Here is a 17,153-nt window from a genome sequence, read left to right on the forward strand (position 1 = left end):
GGTCACGCCTCATTTGCATGGCTCACGCCCACTTCCACTTACGCCGACTTACGCCTTGGAAACCCAGTGCAGATTTGGGAGCACTGGCTTTGTGAATTCAGTGCTTGCCTCTCTGTGGTGTGTCGCGTAGCGTACAGGAGATACGCTACGGCGGCATAAATGTGCGCCGCTGTCTGTGAATCCGGGCCATTGCTTTTTTTCAAAATTGTCGCTCTATTTTTGTTTATAGCGCAAAAAATAAAAACCGCAGAGGTGATCAAATACCACCAAAAGAAAGCTCTATTTGTGGGGAAAAAAAGACGCCCATTTTGTTTGGGAGCCACGTCGCACGACCGCGCAATTGTCAGTTAAAGCGACGCAGTGCCGAATCGCAAAAGGTGGCCCTGGTCTTTGGCCTGCAAAATGGTCCGGGGCGGAAATGGTTAAAATTAGAATAAAATAAAATAGCATGAAAACAATTCTACAGATAGGTAAGCCGTTTCATAGCAGAGAACGTGTAGGATCCTGGTTGTCACAATCCTTGCTATTTTGCTTTTTTTTTCGTCCCCCCCTCTCCCAGGCTGGCCACTGACTTCCTGGAGTTTTCAGAGACGGAACAGATCAATAATAGTAACAACCGCTCTCTAATTTGTAGTCCTTTTATCTGAACTAATTAGGCCAACTGCTTTCATGGGACATAAAAATCAATGGACTGGTTGCAGATGGCTTCAGATTTAAGTGCCGTCCCTTGCTATCAAAGCTAAACCCCTGACAATGTGATTAGGACACATCGCTCACCGCAGATTCCTCAGAAAATGGTTTCGCCTTTGGCCTGATATTTCATGGTAGGACTTCTAGTTCAAAGACAGCTAAGGCCCCTATGGAAGGGTTAGAATTGGCACAAGGCTTTTGACACTTTACCATGAAGGCAGGGTCAGATTGGCATCATTGGAGCCCAGGGGAGGACTGGGAATCTATGGCCTAATATTTCATGGTAGAACTTCTAGTTCCGGGACAGCTAAAGCCCCAGTGGCAGAGATAGAGTTGGCACAGGGCTTTTGGCACTTTACCGTGAAGGCAGGGTCAGATTGGCATGATTGGAACTCAGGGGAGGACTGGGAATCTATGGCCTGACATTTCATGGTAGGACTTCCAGTTCCAGGACAGCTAAAGCCTCAGTGGAAGAGATAGAGTTTGCACAGGGCTTTTGACACTTTACCATGAAGGCAGGGTCAGATTGGCATCATTGGTGCCCAGGGGAGGACTGGGAATCTATGGCCTGACATTTCATGGTAGCACTTCCAGTTCCAGGACAGCTAAAGCCCCAGTGGCAGAGATAGAGTTGGCACAGGGCTTTTGGCACTTTACCGTGAAGGCAGGGTCAGATTGGCATGATTGGATCCCAGGAGAGGACCGGGAATCTTTGGTCTGACATTTCATGGTAGCACTTCCAGTTCCAGGACAGCTAAAGCCCCAGTGGCAGAGATAGAGTTGGCACAGGGCTTTTGGTACTTTAAGGTGAAGGCAGGGTCAGTATGGCATAATTGGAGTGCAGGGGAGCATTGGGACCCTTTGGCATACTATTTCATGGTAGGACTTCCAGTTCTAGCATTTCTGAATGCCCCCATGAAAGGGTTAGTGTTGGTGAAGGGTTTTTGACACTTTAACATTAGGGTATGGCCAGATTGCCATCACAGGAGCCCAGGGCAGAACTGGGAATTGTTGGCCTGATATTTCCTGGTAGGGCTTCAAGTTCTTTATAGCTGAAGGATCCCATGGAAGGATTAAAGATGGCACTTTAGGGTCAGGGGCAGGGCCAGATTGCCATCATTGGAGTCCAGGGGAGGACTAGAAACTTTTGGTCTGATATTTTATGGTAGGACTTCCAGTTCCAGCATAGCTAAGAGCTCCCGTGGAGGGGTAAGAACTGGTGCAGAATTTCTTGCACTTTAGGGTCAGGGGCAGGGCCAGATTGCCATCATTGGAGTCCAGGGGAGGACTGGAATCTTTTGTTCTGATATTTCATTTTAGGACATTAGGGTGAGAGCAGGTAGAGATCGCCATCATTGGAGCCAGTGAAGGATTAGGAACCTTTGCCCTGCTTTATCATGGTAGGACTTACAGTTCTAACATACTTGAAGGCACCCATGGAAGGATCAGATTTGTTGCAGACTTTTGGCACGTTAAAATGAGAGTCAAATTGCCATCATTGAAGCCCATGGAGGAATGGGGAACCTCAGTTTGGGGGAGAGGGAACACAACGAACTGGCCCTTTAAATGGGACAGATATCTGTGGGCCAAAGAAAGTCTAACATGCAAAGTGTACCATGGTAATTGGTGGAAATTGTGAATGGTGGCAATGGTTTATTTTGAGCAATTATTGTACAGCTTTTCACATCTTCCATCAACAGCTTCTTCTGCAGCTCTCGGCACTCCACCATATGATATATTATAGTATATCTTGAGTGACAAAGGATGATACTGCTGGAGGAATTCCCTCTGCCAGAGGCTGTTATCACAGGTCTGAACAGGAAGCAGAGAGCTATATAATGCTCGGTATGTTCTGACTGAGGGTTTCGCTCCAATCAATGGCCTAATGGTGAAGGATCTTCACTCAGAGCCTTTCACATACCTGGTTGGTAGTCGAGATGATGAGATGGCTTCCCTTACACCTCTGGTCCAGGCACGCATGGAGTGGAGCACAAGGAATGAAAGTCCAGCCCACGAACATTCCCTTCTGGAGGTAGGCCTGGTTGTGGGGTGCTTGTGCAGGCCAACAGGAAGGTCCCTGGAGAGAAACAGATGGGAAGACAGCTTGTCAAGGCAATGGAACGAAACAGGCTGGAAGCAAGGTCTAGACAGGTGGTGGTTGGTGGCCATGGAGCACACAGGCAAGGTAGCAGACAGAGTCATGGTTAAGGGTCACACCAGAAGTTCAGCCAGGTTAAGTCAAAATCAGGAGTTAGCCAAGGTCAACTGGCAATCAACAAAGACAAGCCATGGTCAGGAACAAGCTGAGGTCAATAGCAGGATGTCTCGGCTGCCCCCCGCCGCCATCCTCGGTGAGGGAATCAGGAAGTGAAGCATTGCGGCTTTGGTTCCCTACTGTACATGCGCGAGCTGCGCGGCGATATGTGAATAGGCGGATGTCTCCTGGGACACACACACACACAAGGTCCCAGAAGACACCGCTCCCCATTTCCCAGGAGGCAGTGCAAGGAGGAGAAGAAAGAAGACCACCGCGGACCAGGAAGTGGCAGATTAGGACGATCTGCCTAGTAACAGCCATTTCTGGTAAGTATAAAAAAAAAATTTATTAAAATTTTACATTTTTAGGGTGGACCTCCGCTTTAATTGGTAAATAAAAATTGAAGGTTTGGGATTTTTAGGGTGCAAAATGATAACAACAAAATATATCAAAAAAGATTTTTATTAATAAAGGTTAAAAATAGACAGAATAAAATCCATCATAAGAATATACAGTACAGTATCAACAGTGTACAAGCTGACAAAATTCTCAACATGTTTCATTACGAATAGTAGCTTCCTCAGGAGCCTGATAAATGTAATTCTCCTGAGGAAGCTACTATTCGTGGTGAAACATCTTTTTTGATATACTTTGTTGTTATAATTTTGCACCCTAAAAATACCAAACCTTCCAATTTTTCTTTACCAATTTCAAAGACAGTCAGTGCAGAATAAAAAAATAATCTGAATTACATTATCACCCCCCCCCCCACGCGCTCTGCCGCTCCTAATAGCTTGAGGGGGTGTATTTTTTTTTCATTATCTGTGCCCCTTTCTGATGATCATGTGCTGGTCGGAGTGGAGGGAAAATTTCTTCAGGTTCGGGTGCCCATTCAGCTCCGCTCGCATGTTCTTCTGCCTTGGCTCAAGTCCCGACCAGCAGCCTGCCTGCTTATCTCCTCTCCTTCCCTGGCGGAGTGATCTTCCTCCGCTCCCTACCCGATAGTAGCTGGGGCCGGAGAGTAAGTCTTGACAGGCTGTGAGGCGGGCGGATCCTAGGCAGGGTGCACGGGGTGCTCCGCACCCAGGTGCCGCAGAGGTGGGGGCACTGAAGCTCCAAAGTGCTCCCCTCACTCCTCCTTGTATGTGTCAAGAGGCGGAGCGCATGTAGCGGGTACTGCGGTTCCCCATCCCGCTTGCTCTCTCCGCTGGCAACTGACAAGAGCGCATACCTCCCACTGTACCTGGATTCCGGGCTGGGTACCACAGCGGAGCCTAGTACCGGAACACGCTCCGGTACTAGGCTCCACTAATTAATTCTGTCCGATGTGCATGGAGCAGTCTCCTGTCTGCCCCGCCCCCTCTGCGTGTGTCGGCTCTTCTCCCATAGGCGGTGTGATGAGAGGCTTCTGGGTTGGCCGGAGCTGCTGCCAATCATCCCGTGCACTCCCAGAAATGCTCTCCGAGTGCCACCCTCCAAGTAACCAAAGATGCCACGTATGCCCCGCCCCTCCGTAATGTGCTTCTGCTCCCAGCGCACACGAGGTACAGGCATCTATTGGACAAGTACTGAACTATGGGGACACCTGATGTGGGGGGCTCTGATGGGGACACCTGCTGTGGGGGGGCTCTGATGGGGGACACCTTCTGGGGGGGCTCTGATGGGGGACACCTGCTGTGGGGGGGCTCTGATGGAGGACACCTTCTGGGGGGGCTCTGATGGGGGACACCTGCTGGGGGGGCTCTGATGGGGACACCTGCTGGGGGGCTCTGATGGGGGACACCTGCTGGGGGGCTCTGATGGGGGACACTAATGAAGACTTCTTAGGGGAGCATCTCTGTGTTTGAGTCGTAGCCATAGAAACATTTGTAAAGGGGAGGAGTTAGTAAGATGACCACAGCCATGTGGGGGCGCCAGAAATATTTCTGCACCCAGGTGTCTGTGACCCTAGGATTGTCCCTGGAGGTGGCGACGGGCAGAGAGTCACCGATTGCCGCCAATACTAGTAAAAAATAAATAAATATGTCCCCAGATTTAATTTTAAAAACCCGGTCACCTTAGTCTAGGGTGAGGGCCACTTTTCCAAGTTTGTGGCCAAGTTTGTTATTTTCAGGTATAAATCAATGACAAACATTTGACCCAACCAGGAAATAGTATGATATTTGTGTTTGTTTTGCTCCATTCACATTCTACAATAACAATCTGTAATATTATGTGGCTTTGTCTCCTTTCAGCTCACTGTATACCTGGGGAAGAGGGACTTTGTGGACCACATTGATGTCGTGGATCCCGTTGGTGAGTATTTCATTAACTATGTCCTCAATTGAAGACAATGACTTGAGTATGATATCTATGTGACATCTATTGACATCCCCTCTTTCCAAAAAAAAAAACGTTTTTAACGTAATACTTCAGATTTAACCCTTTCATGACTAATGTCCTGTACACACGATCGGAATTTCCGATGGCCTAAAATCCAATGGAATTTTTATTCGGAATTCCGTTCAAGCTGCCTTGCATACGCACTGTGAGGCCTCGTACACACGGGCAAGAATCTCGTCAGGAAAAAAACATTGTTTTTCCCGACGAGATTCTTGGCAAGAATCTCTTGCTGCCGAGTGTACATTCAGACCTTTTCGAAAGAACAGCGGTTCTCTTGAAACGGAAAAACGCGGTGACGTCATCGCGTCACCCTACCTATGCCGTGGAAGCTACCGCGCATGCGTCAAAGTCATTTCGAGCATGCACGGGTTTCCACGGCGACAGGTAAGTATACACACTCTCGGGTTTCTCGTCGGGAAACAGACCGACCAGAATCTCGACGAGAAAAAAAGAGCGCAGGTTCTCTATTTTTCTCGTCGAGATTCTGGCCAGATTTCCTGACGAGAAACCTGAAAGCCTCGTACACACAAACGGTTTTCTCAGCAAGAAAGCTCTGCCAGCAGTTTTCTTGCTGGTTTTTGCCGAGAAAACCGGTGGTGTGTACGAGGCCTCAGACCAAATTCTGACCATCCAAAATGCGGTGACGTAAAACACTACGACGAGCCGAGAAAAATGAAGTTCAGTGCTTCCGAGCATGCGTCGACTTGATTTTGAGCATGCGTGGGCTTTTTCTCCATCGGAGTTGCACACAGACTATAGGAATTTCCTATAGTTTTTTTTCCATTGGAAAAAAATAAAACATGTTCTATTTCTGGCAGCCGAGTAAACCTGGAAGTGACGTTGTGACGTCGCTTACGTGTTTACATGGAAGAGACTGGATCGAAGCCGTTCGTGGCTTCGTTCCAGTCTGCGGCTAGGCACTGGAGGTGGCGGTTCTTAGATCAGGTCTCCCGGTGGGACAGGAGGCCCAGTAAGAGTGGCGGAGGTGGCGGGATGTCCCCTTCCACTCCTCCGGGATAGCAAAAGCTGTTGGTTGTTATTCCTGGAAAGCCAATCGCCGGCTCTAAAAAATTATACCGGGATGATGCCTCCAGCTGCGGACATCATCCCGGTATAACCCCCGAAAGCCGAGGACGCATATGTGTGTACGCTCGGCGGCAAGGGGATTTTATAAAGCTCTCTCTCCCTTGCCTGTCTTTTACTCTTGTGCTGTTCTTTCCTCTTGGGTCACTCTTTCTCTCTCCAGTAGGGATGGTCCCGATGTTTCGTAAAACAAACGAACATATAGGGCGCTCGCTGGAAGTTCGCCCCGCCACGAACATGTGATGTCAGAAGGGGGCGGGGTATGGATTTTAGGGGGGAAACCACGTCATTTTTTTTTTTTTACATTTTGGCATGGGGTTCTCCTTAAAATCCATATGTTCATTTATATTTCCGGGAGCCGGCAATACATTACAGGCGCGAGCAAGTTTAAATGTTATTTTTTTCTTTAGAAATGTCATTATTGCTGCAGCAGGTTCTATACATTGCACATATGTGATACTTTACAGGCAGAGTAAGGGGATCCCCAGGCACTATATTTAAAGGGATATTTCATTTTTATTGTTTCACTTTAGGCATCATTAAAATCACTGCTCCTTTAAAAACAATCGTTTTAAAAACTTTTTTTTTGCTTTAATACATGTCCCCTGGGGCAGTACCCGGGTCTCCATACACTTTTTTATGGCAATAACTTGCATATTAGCCTTTAAAATTCGAACTTTTGATTTTTTCATGTTCATGTCCAACAGACTTTAATAGGGTTCCAGTGTTCATTAGAACTTCTAGCCTGTTCGAAGTGTTCTGGTGCAAACCGGGGGGTGTTCGGCCCATCCCTACTCTCCTATTTTTTCTTTTCTCATTCTCCTGCTCCAATTACTTTTTCTGTTTCCCATCTCTCTCGCTCTCTTTCTCTCTCTCCTGTTTCTGTCTTTCTTTCTCTCTCCCACCTCTCTTTCCCATCTCTCTTTCTAACGCCTCTTCCATTTCTCTCTCCTCCCATTTCTTCCTCTCTCCCGTGTATCCCATTTTCTCGCTTCTGACATCTTTCTCTTCCTCTCCCATCTCTTTTTCTCTCTCTCCCTTTCATGTCTTTCTCGATTCCTCTCCCATCTCTCTCCCTTTCTCTCTCTCCCATCTCTCTCTTCTTTATTTCTCTCCCACCTCTCTTTCTCCCTCTCCAGTTTCTCTCTTTCTCTCCCTTTTTCTGTCTCTCACTATCCCTCTTTTGTCTCCCTCTCCCATCTCTCTTTCTCTCTCTCTTCTTCCTGATCTCGTTTTGCTCTCTCTCTCTCTCTTTGGAGCTCATGAGAATTTTCTTTTTTTTCCTTCCTCTAGATGGTGTTGTTTTGGTTGATCCCGAATATCTGAAGGAGCGGAAAGGTAATCTATGTTCTCTATTAATCCTTTTCTAGGGTCATCATTGTAATAATACGTTTGTTATGGGTTTACCCTAAGCCTGGGACATTGATTGCTTCTGCCTGTTGAGTGTTCTCCAGTAGGTAGAGTAAGAAGCTACATTGTATGGGGGTATGAATATTTATTCTGTGTCATCCAATCACTGAGGGGTTCATGCCAGTGATGTGGGCTGAGGTGGATGATAAATATTTGGAGTGACCTTCTAGAAAGGTCCTTGTGTCCCAGGTTTTGCCTTGTGAGGAGGTTTCTGTAGAAAGTTCCTTTTATGCCTCCCATGCCTTTACCTGGCTTTGGAAGCCAGAAGGGAGAAGGTTTGTTCTCCTGGCTGCCCATCTGGCCCCATGAAATCCAAGCTGGCCTATGGTAGATACTAACAAAAACCTAAGTTGGCTGGTAGCAGAACCTATAAAGTCTAAGCTGGTCTATAGCAGAGGCCCAAAGAACCTAAAAAGTCTAAGCTGATCTATGGCAGAGACCCAAAGAACGTAAAAAGTCTAAGATGGTCTATGGCACAGACCCAAAGAACCTAAAAAGTCTAAGCTGGTCTATGGCACAGGCCCAAAGAACCTAAAAAGTCTAAGCTGGTCTATGGCAGAGGCCCAAAGAACCTAAAAAGTCTAAAATGGTCTATGGCAGAGGCCCAAAGAACCTAAAAAGTCTAAGATGATCTATGGCAGAGGCCCAAAGAACCTAAAAAGTCTAAGATGGTCTATGGCAGAGGTCAAAGAAGCTAACAAGTCTAGGCTGGTCTATGGCAGAGGCCCAAATAACCTAAAAAGTCTAAGCTGGTCTATGGCAGAGGCCCAAATAACCTAAAAAGTCTAAGCTGGTCTATGGCAGAGACCCAAAGAACCTAAAAAGTCTAAGCTGGTCTATGGCAGAGAACCCAAGAACCTAGAGTCTAAGCTGGTCTATGGCAGAGACTCAAAGAACCTAAAGAGTCTAAGCCGGTCTATGACAGAGACCCGAAGAACCTACAAAGTCTAAGCTGGTCTGTGACAGATACCCAAAGAACCTAAAAAGTCTAAGATGGTCTATGGCAGAGGTCAAAGAAGCTAACAAATCTAGGCTGGTCTATGGCAGAGGCCCAAAGAACCTAAAAAGTCTAAGATGGTCTATGGCAGAGGCCCAAAGAACCTAAAAAGTCTAAGATGGTCTATGACAGAGGCCCAAAGAACCCTAAAAGTCTAAGATGGTCTATGGCAGAGGCCCAAAGAACCTAAAAAGTCTAAGCTGGTCTATGGCAGAGACCCAAAGAACCTAAAGAGTCTAAGCTGGTCTATGACAGAGACCCAAAGAACCTGAAAAGTCTAAGCTGGTCTGTGACAGAGACCCAAATAACCTTAAAAGTCTAAGATGGTCTATGGCAGAGACCCAAAGAACCTAAACAGTCTAAGCTGATTTATAGCAGAGGTCAACAGAACCTAAAGAATCTAAGCTGATCTATGGCAGAGGTCAAAAGAACCTAAAGAGTCTAAGCTGGTCTGATGCAGAGGCCCAAAGAACCTAAAGAGTCTAGTCTGGTCTATGGCAGAGACCAAAAGAACCTAAAGGTTTGCTTTACACTGCTGTGGCCTGATAGTCACACGACAGTACGACTTTGCAAGGCAAATTCAGTGCGACTTGAAGTGACTTTGAAGTGACTTGAAGCAACTTTAAAGCAATTTCAGGGAATACCTGGGTAATCATTCTGTAATGTCGGATCCAAATCACATCAATTAAGATGAGGATCTGACTTGAAGGGCGACTTTTATTAAAGTCTATGGGCACAAGTCGGATAGAAGTCACCTTGAAGTAGTACAGGAACCTTTTCTATAGTCGGAGCGACTTCAGTAGTGCTAATTAAGACAGCTGAATTGGCATTTCACATGTCAAGCGACTTGGGGTCTCTCAAGTTGGATCCCAAGTTGCAAAAAAAAACAAAGCCTCATACACATGATCAGATTTTCTGTGGACAAAGCGTAGGACTTTTGTCTGAAGGGCGTTGGCCAAGGAACTTGTCTTGCATACAAATGGCAAAGAATTGTCGGCCAACGAACACGAAACAACGTGGTTCTTCATCTCTTTCGCGCCACCCTTTGGGCAACTTCTGCTAATGTTGTGTTATATGGTGAGTATTGCTTCTGAGCATGCGTGTTTGTACTTTGTGTACACACGTTCGGAAAATCCGACAACACCCAATTGTTGGCGGACATTTGTCAGTGGAAAATCTGACAACAATTGTCCGATGGAACATACAAACGGTCAGATTTTCCGTCAACAGCCTGTACATCACACAATTCCTGTTGGATAATCCGATCGTGTATACGAGGCTTTAGAGTCTAGGCTGGTCTATGGCAAAGGCCCAAAGAACACTTGTCAGGGGGAGTGCTGTGATGTCTGTGGGTAGGGGGGTCATCGGGCTCCTTACAGGTGTAATGCCTGTACCCCCCTGATGGCGGCCCTGGTTCCACGCATACCCCTGAGTATTTAACTATGTATATGACTCGAACGTCCGCTTACTAGACATGTGAGTTCCCATGAATTCCACGTGATGAATCTAAAATGGAATTACACACCAAAACATCTAATTAGAAAGTTCCCCGGGTGTCCCGATCACAAGATCTCCTCCAACACAACCTCCTAAGTTTCATGGGGGAAAATGAACGGTTTTATGTCTTCATAAAACCCAAAGAGCAATCAGAGCTTTATAATTAAATCTTGGTGTGTCCTCACTGTGAAGATAATTTGTTTTTTATGTGTTTATTTGTTTCCTCAAGTATTTGTGACTCTGACCTGCGCGTTCCGTTATGGCCGGGAGGATCTCGATGTTTTGGGCTTGACGTTCCGCAAAGACCTTTTTGTTGCAAACATTCAGGCTTTCCCACCAGTCCCGGAGGAGAAGAAGCCGCTGACTCGGCTGCAGGAACGTTTGATCAAGAAGTTGGGCGAGCATGCATACCCGTTCACCTTTGAGGTAGGGAGGAGAATCATTGTGACTTCTGAGTCTTTAGCAGTGGTGTAACAATAGCCATAGCTGTCCACATGGCTGCTACGGGGCCAGGGGGTGGAAGGGGGCCCCTGATTGTTGAGGCAAATTCAAAAAAAAAAATATCAGTATCAGTAAGGATTTCAGTTTGTTGACACTGACTCTGTACCCCCTGTGACCCTGACCCTGCTCCCCCTGTGACACTAACCCAGTTCCCCTGTGACTCTGCACTCCCTGTGACCCTAACCCTGTACCCCCTGTGACACTGACCCCATACCCCCTGTGAACCTAACCCTGTTTCCCCAGTGACCCTGTACTTCCTGTGAATCTGACCCTGTACTCCTTGTGACCCTGTATCCCCTGTGGCAATGACCCTATACCCCTTGTGACCCTGACCCTGTACTCCTAAAACACTGACCCTGTACGCCATGTAACCCTGTACCCCCCTAGACACTGATCCTGTACCCTTGCGACACTGACCCTGTACCCCCCTATGACCCTGACCCTATTCTTCTTGTGACCCTGTATCCCCTGTGACAATGAACCTGTACCTCCTGTGACAGTTACCCTATACCCCTTGTGACCCTGACCCTGTATTCCTGAGACATTGACCCTGTACCCCCAAGACACTGATCCTGTACCCTTGTGACACTGAACCTGTACCCCCTGTGACCCTGTTCTCCCTGTGACCCCATACCCCCTGTTACAATTACCCTGTTCCCCCTGTGACACTGACCCAGTTCCCCTGTGACTCTGTACTCCCTGTGACCCTAACCCTGTACCCCCTGTGACACTGACCCCATACCCCCTGTCACCCTAACCCTGTTTCCCCAGTGACCCTGTACTTCCTGTGAATCTGACCCTGTACTACTTATGACCCTGTATCTTCTGTGGCAGTGACCCTATACCCCTTGTGACCCTGATCCTGTACCCCCCCCTATGACCCTGACCCTATTCCCCCTGTGACCCTGTTCTTCTTGTGACCCTGTATCCCCTGTGACAATAAACCTGTACCTCCTGTGACAGTTACCCTCTACCCCTTGTGACCCTGACCCTGTATTCCTGAGACATTGACCCTGTACCCCCAAGACACTGATCCTGTACCCTTGTGACACTGAACCTGTACCCCCTGTGACCCTGTACATTTGTGATCCTGACCCTGTACCAACTCTGACCCTGGCCCGGAACCCCTTTGATAGTCACTCTGTACCCCCTGTGACCCTGACCCTGTACCCCATGTGACACTGAACCCATACCCCCTGTGACCCTAACCCTGTTCCCCCAGTGACCCTGTACTCCCTGTAAATCTGACCCTGTACATATTGTGACCCTGTATCCCCTGTGACAGTGACCCTATATCCCTTGTGACCCTGGCCCTGTACTCCTGAGACATTAACCCTGTACCCCCAAGACACTGATCCTGTACCCTTGTGACACTGAACCTGTACCCCCTGTGACACTGACCCTGTACCCTCTGTGACCCTTTACATTTGTGATCCTGACCCTGTACTAACTGTGACCCTGGCCTGGTACCCCTGTGATAGTCACTCTGTACCACCTGTGACCCTGACCCTGTACCCCAGTGATCCTTACCTTGTACTCCCATGACACTGACTCTGTACCCCCTGTGACCCTGACCCTGTCCCCCATTGATCCTTACCTTGTACTCCCATGACACTGACTCTGTACCCCCTGTGACCCTGACCTTGTACCCCCTGTGATCTTGACTCTATACCCCTTGTGACACTGACCCTGTACACCCTGTATATACAAATATAATAAGGTACTGCTGATATACAGTCAGCTCTGGTGACTCAGCCTGTACCTACCTGACCTGGGGAATGTGTTAAAACCTTGGTACATCTGGCAATGGTAGAGAATTTGAGCTTCTCCAGATGGTAATTGAAAATTCAGAGAGGGCCTAACTCAGGGTATCTCAACCAGAGTTCCTCCAAAGGTTGCTAGGAGTTCCTTGAGCAAAGAGTAATTTCAGACTCTCGCATAAGTTCCCACTGACACCATCGATCTTTTAGACAGCTGTCTGTAAGTAGGGATTCTTCCCAATGACCACAAGTGAAAGGAGCATTCTTCCCATTGACCTTCACACTGAAGCCTCGTACACACCACCAGTTTTCCTGTCGGGAAAACGGCCATGACAGCTTTGTATATGCTCCATGGCAGTTTTCCTGACAGGAAAACCGCCGTGTTTCACGGCGGTTTTTAACCCGGAAGTTTTCCTATGGGGAAAGACCACGGTTGAGCATACACAAGGCCGGGTTTCCCGACCAAAGCTCTCATGGCAGTTTTCCTCCCATGAAAACCGGCCGTGTGTAGGGGGAAAAAGCTGCCGAGCCGGTTCTCGGCTTTCCCCTCGGGTTTCCCAGTGGTAAAAAGTCAGCCGGGAAACCCGATCGCGTGTACAAGGCATATGTGTCATGAGTTGTAGATAAAAGTCATTTTTAGTAGAGGGTTCCCTGAGTCCTGAAAGCTACTTCAAGGGTTCCTTTGTGTTGGAAAGGTCGAAAAAGGCTGCTCTAACCCTTTCCACCTCCATCCAAAAACAAAAGGTTTTGGTTTATACGAGGTGTATTACGTGAAGAGAAGAAGAAGGAGCTGTTTCAAAGAGAGATATAATAACGAGATACCTGAGCTCTCAATAGTTACCTTGGTGTAGTTATACCCTCGATATTGGAAGAGTTACTCTGGCCTCCTTGGTAAATACATCCACTCATACCTAATCACTCTGCTCTTACTTGCTGTATTCATTAAAAAAGTTAATGACCTGAAACTTCAGATATTTAGTAAAATTGTTCTCCACAAGTTATTATTATTAAAGGATGATGTCATGTCTATATTGAGTTTTTCTCTCTCCCATCTACAGATCCCACCAAACCTCCCCTGTTCAGTGACACTTCAGCCAGGTCCCGAGGACACTGGAAAGGTATAATATATATTAATCAAATAGACGTGCTGATCTGCCCCCTGGTGGCAGGGTATAAGGTAATGGATTTGGATGTGGATTCTCCACCTGGAAGTGTTGATAGGACATGGGGGGGGGGGGAGGGTTACAGTTCTGCAGGACCAGACTAACCATTGGGCCAAGTAGACCTGTGCCCAAAGGTAAAGAGGCGTGTAGGCAGGTACAGTAATAGTTAACGCTACCCCGGTTGGGAAAATTAGGGTTAATTGTGTTCCCCAGGTTTTTTTCCTGGTGGGTTTTCTAAGGGTAGAGACTGGGCCTCGCTCGCTCGCTCGTCGGGGGGGGGGGGGGGGGGGGGGGGGGAGGGGAATCTTTGTTGTCCAGTGGGAGAAGGAAATTGTTTCTCAGTGGGGGTGGAAACATGGTGCTCAGTGGGTGATGGACATTGGTTCTCAGTGGGTGATAGACATTGGTTCTCAGTGGGTGATAGACATTGGTTCTCAGTGGGTGATGGACATTGGTTCTCAGTGGGTGAGAGACATTGGTGCTCAGTGGAGGAGGGACATTGGTGCTCAGTGGGAAAGGGACATTGGTGCTCAGTGGAGGAGGGACATTGGTGCTCAGTGGGGAAGGGACGTTGGTGCTCAGTGGAGGAGGGACATTGGTGCTCAGTGGAGGAGGGACATCGGTGCTCAGTGGAGGAGGGACATTGGTGCTCAGTGGGGAAGGGACATTGGTGCTCAGTGGAGGAGGAACATTTGTGCTCAGTGGAGGAGAGACAGCGGTGCTCAGTGGAGGAGGGACATTATTGCTCAGTGGAGGAGGGACATTGGTGCTCAGTGGAGGAGGGACATTATTGCTCAGTGGAGGAGGGACATTATTGCTCAGTGGAGGAGGGACATTGGTGCTCAGTGGAGGAGGGACATTGGTGCTCAGTGGAGGAGGGACATTGGTGCTCAGTGGAGGAGGGACATTGGTGCTCAGTGGAGGAGGGACATTGGTGCTCAGTGGAGGAGGGACATTGGTGCTCAGTGGGGAAGGGACATTGGTGCTCAGTGGAGGAGGAACATTTGTGCTCAGTGGAGGAGAGACAGCGGTGCTCAGTGGAGGAGGGACATTATTGCTCAGTGGAGGAGGGACATTGGTGCTCAGTGGAGGAGGGACATTATTGCTTAGTGGAGGAGGGACATTGGTTCTCAGTGTAGGACGGACATTATTGCTTAGTGGAGGAGGGTCATTATTACTCAGTGGAGGAGGGACATTATTGCTCAGTGGAGGAGGGACATTATTGCTCAGTGGAGGAGGGACATTTGTGCTCAGTGGAGGAGGGACATTGGTGCTCAGTGGAGGAGGGACATTGGTGCTCAGTGGAGGAGGGACATTATTGCTCAGTGGAGGAGGGACATTATTGCTCAGTGAAGGAGGGACATTGGTGCTCAGTGGAGGAGGGACATTATTGCTCAGTGGAGGAGGGACATTATTGCTCAGTGGAGGAGGGACATTATTGCTCAGTGGAGGAGGGACATTGGTGCTCAGTGGAGGAGGAACATTATTGCTCAGTGGAGGAGGGACATTGGTGCTCAGTGGAGGAGGGACATTGGTGCTCAGTGGAGGAGGAACATTATTGCTCAGTGGAGGAGGGACATTATTGCTCAGTGGAGGAGGGTAATTTTTGCTCAGTGGGGGAGGGTCATTGGTGCTCAGTGGAGGAGGGGCATTGGTGCTCAGTGGAGGAGGGACATTATTGCTCAGTGGAGGAGGGTCTTTTTTGCTCAGTGGAGAAGGGACATTGGTGCTCAGTGGAGGAGGGACATTGTCCCCAGTGGAGGAGGAACATTGTTGTTCAGTGGAGAGGGTGACATTGGTGTGCAATAGGGGAAGGAACAATATTGTACAGTTGGGGAGGGATACTGGTGCTGAGTTAGGGAGGGACATTATTGTACAGTGGGGGGAGAGACATTGGTGTTCAGTGGGGGAACACTTCCCCTCTTCCCCTCTTCCCCTCTAAGCAACAATATTTCCTCCCCCACTCTATAGAGTGGGGGAGGAAATATTGTTGCTTAGAGGGGAAGATTCATTGTTGCTAAGTGGGAGAAGGACATTGTTTCTCAGTGGGGGAGGAGTTGGGCAGGGGCGTTGGTATGCAATGGGGGAAGATATATCGTTGTGAAGTGGGGAAGAAAACATTAGCTGATACTAAATTGAACTAAAAAACATACAATGTTTTCTACAGATACGGAAGGGACCCCCAGGGGTGATACATTGTTATTACTTAGACAACGGGGACCCCCAGGGGTGATACATTGTTATTACTTAGACAACGGGGACCCCCAGGGGTGATACATTGTTATTGGAAGACAGTGGGTACTTTCAGGGTGATACATTTTCATTATAAGGAGATTGTGGATGACATTTGTTTCTCGGTCCCCCAGGCCTGCGGTGTGGACTATGAAGTGAAGGCTTTCTGTGCCGAGACCTTGGAGGAGAAAATCCATAAAAGGTAAAAATATATTTCTAGGTTTTATGTAATATTCATAATATATTACTCATCAATTCATCTCATAGATATGATACTCATCTAGTCCATGGCACAACAGCATGATGCTATTACTGCAGACTGAGCCCCTCTCTTCCCAGGAATGCTCTTCCAGTCTATAGCTAGGTTAGAGTTTCTGTACTTTTACTATCAGTAGAGGTTGAACCTCGCCCTTCCCAAATATCCTGCACCGGTCAATGGCCGAGAAAAACACTTCTGTACTTATACTATCACTGGAGGCCAAACCCCACTCTTCCTAAGTATCCTGCTCAGTCTATGGCCTAGATAACACTTCTGTACTTATACTATGACTGGAGGCTGAGGCCCGTCTTTCCCAGGAATACACCACCAGTCTATGGCTTGAATAGAACTTCCGTACTTATCAGTAGAGGCCAAACCCCATTTTTCCCAAGTATCCTGCCTCAGTCTATGTCCAGGATAACACTTCTGTAATTATACTATCACCGGAGACCAAACCCAATTCTTTCCAAGTATCCTTCCCAGTCTATGGCTTGGATAACACTTCTGTACTTATATTATCAGTAGAGGCCAAACCCCACTCTTCCCAAGTATCCTGCCCCAGTCTATGGCTTGGATAACACTTCTGTACTTATATTATCAGTAGAGGCCAAACCCCACTCTTCCCAAGTATCCTGCCCCAGTCTATGGCTCGGATAACACTTCTGTACTTATATTATTAGTAGAGGCCAAACCCCACTCTTCCCAAATATCCTTCTCCAGTCTATGGATCGGATAACACTTCTGTACTTATACTATGACTGGAGGCTGAGGCCGACCCAAGCCAAGGAATACACTACCAATCTATGGTTCGGATTACACTTCTGTACTTATACTATCACTAAAGGCCAAACCCCACTCTTCCCAAGTATCCTCACCATTTGGATAACACTCCTGTCGGGCCACTTCACATTCCTCTCCAGCA

At 47.9% G+C, this 17,153-nt stretch overlaps 1 protein-coding gene across 4 annotated transcripts in view; it reads left to right on the plus strand.

Annotated features, from left to right (window-relative positions):
* Positions 1–17,153, plus strand: part of LOC120928786 (beta-arrestin-1) — a 243,210-nt gene that overhangs the window by 176,510 nt on the left and 49,547 nt on the right. For 2 of the 4 annotated variants that reach the window (XM_040339782.1, XM_040339783.1), the window contains exons 1-6: positions 2,526–2,722; positions 5,182–5,242; positions 7,706–7,750; positions 10,546–10,742; positions 13,636–13,695; positions 16,107–16,174. In XM_040339782.1, the coding sequence (XP_040195716.1) occupies positions 2,576–2,722; positions 5,182–5,242; positions 7,706–7,750; positions 10,546–10,742; positions 13,636–13,695; positions 16,107–16,174 (578 nt within the window). In that variant the 5' untranslated portion in view covers positions 2,526–2,575. Of the gene's footprint in view, positions 1–2,525; positions 2,723–5,181; positions 5,243–7,705; positions 7,751–10,545; positions 10,743–13,635; positions 13,696–16,106; positions 16,175–17,153 lie in introns of those variants that run through there. The other 2 variants (XM_040339784.1, XM_040339785.1) reach the window with 1 other exon arrangement.

The sequence above is a fragment of the Rana temporaria genome, chromosome 2 (genome assembly GCF_905171775.1).
Source record: "Rana temporaria chromosome 2, aRanTem1.1, whole genome shotgun sequence".
NCBI classification, from domain to species: domain Eukaryota; kingdom Metazoa; phylum Chordata; class Amphibia; order Anura; family Ranidae; genus Rana; species Rana temporaria.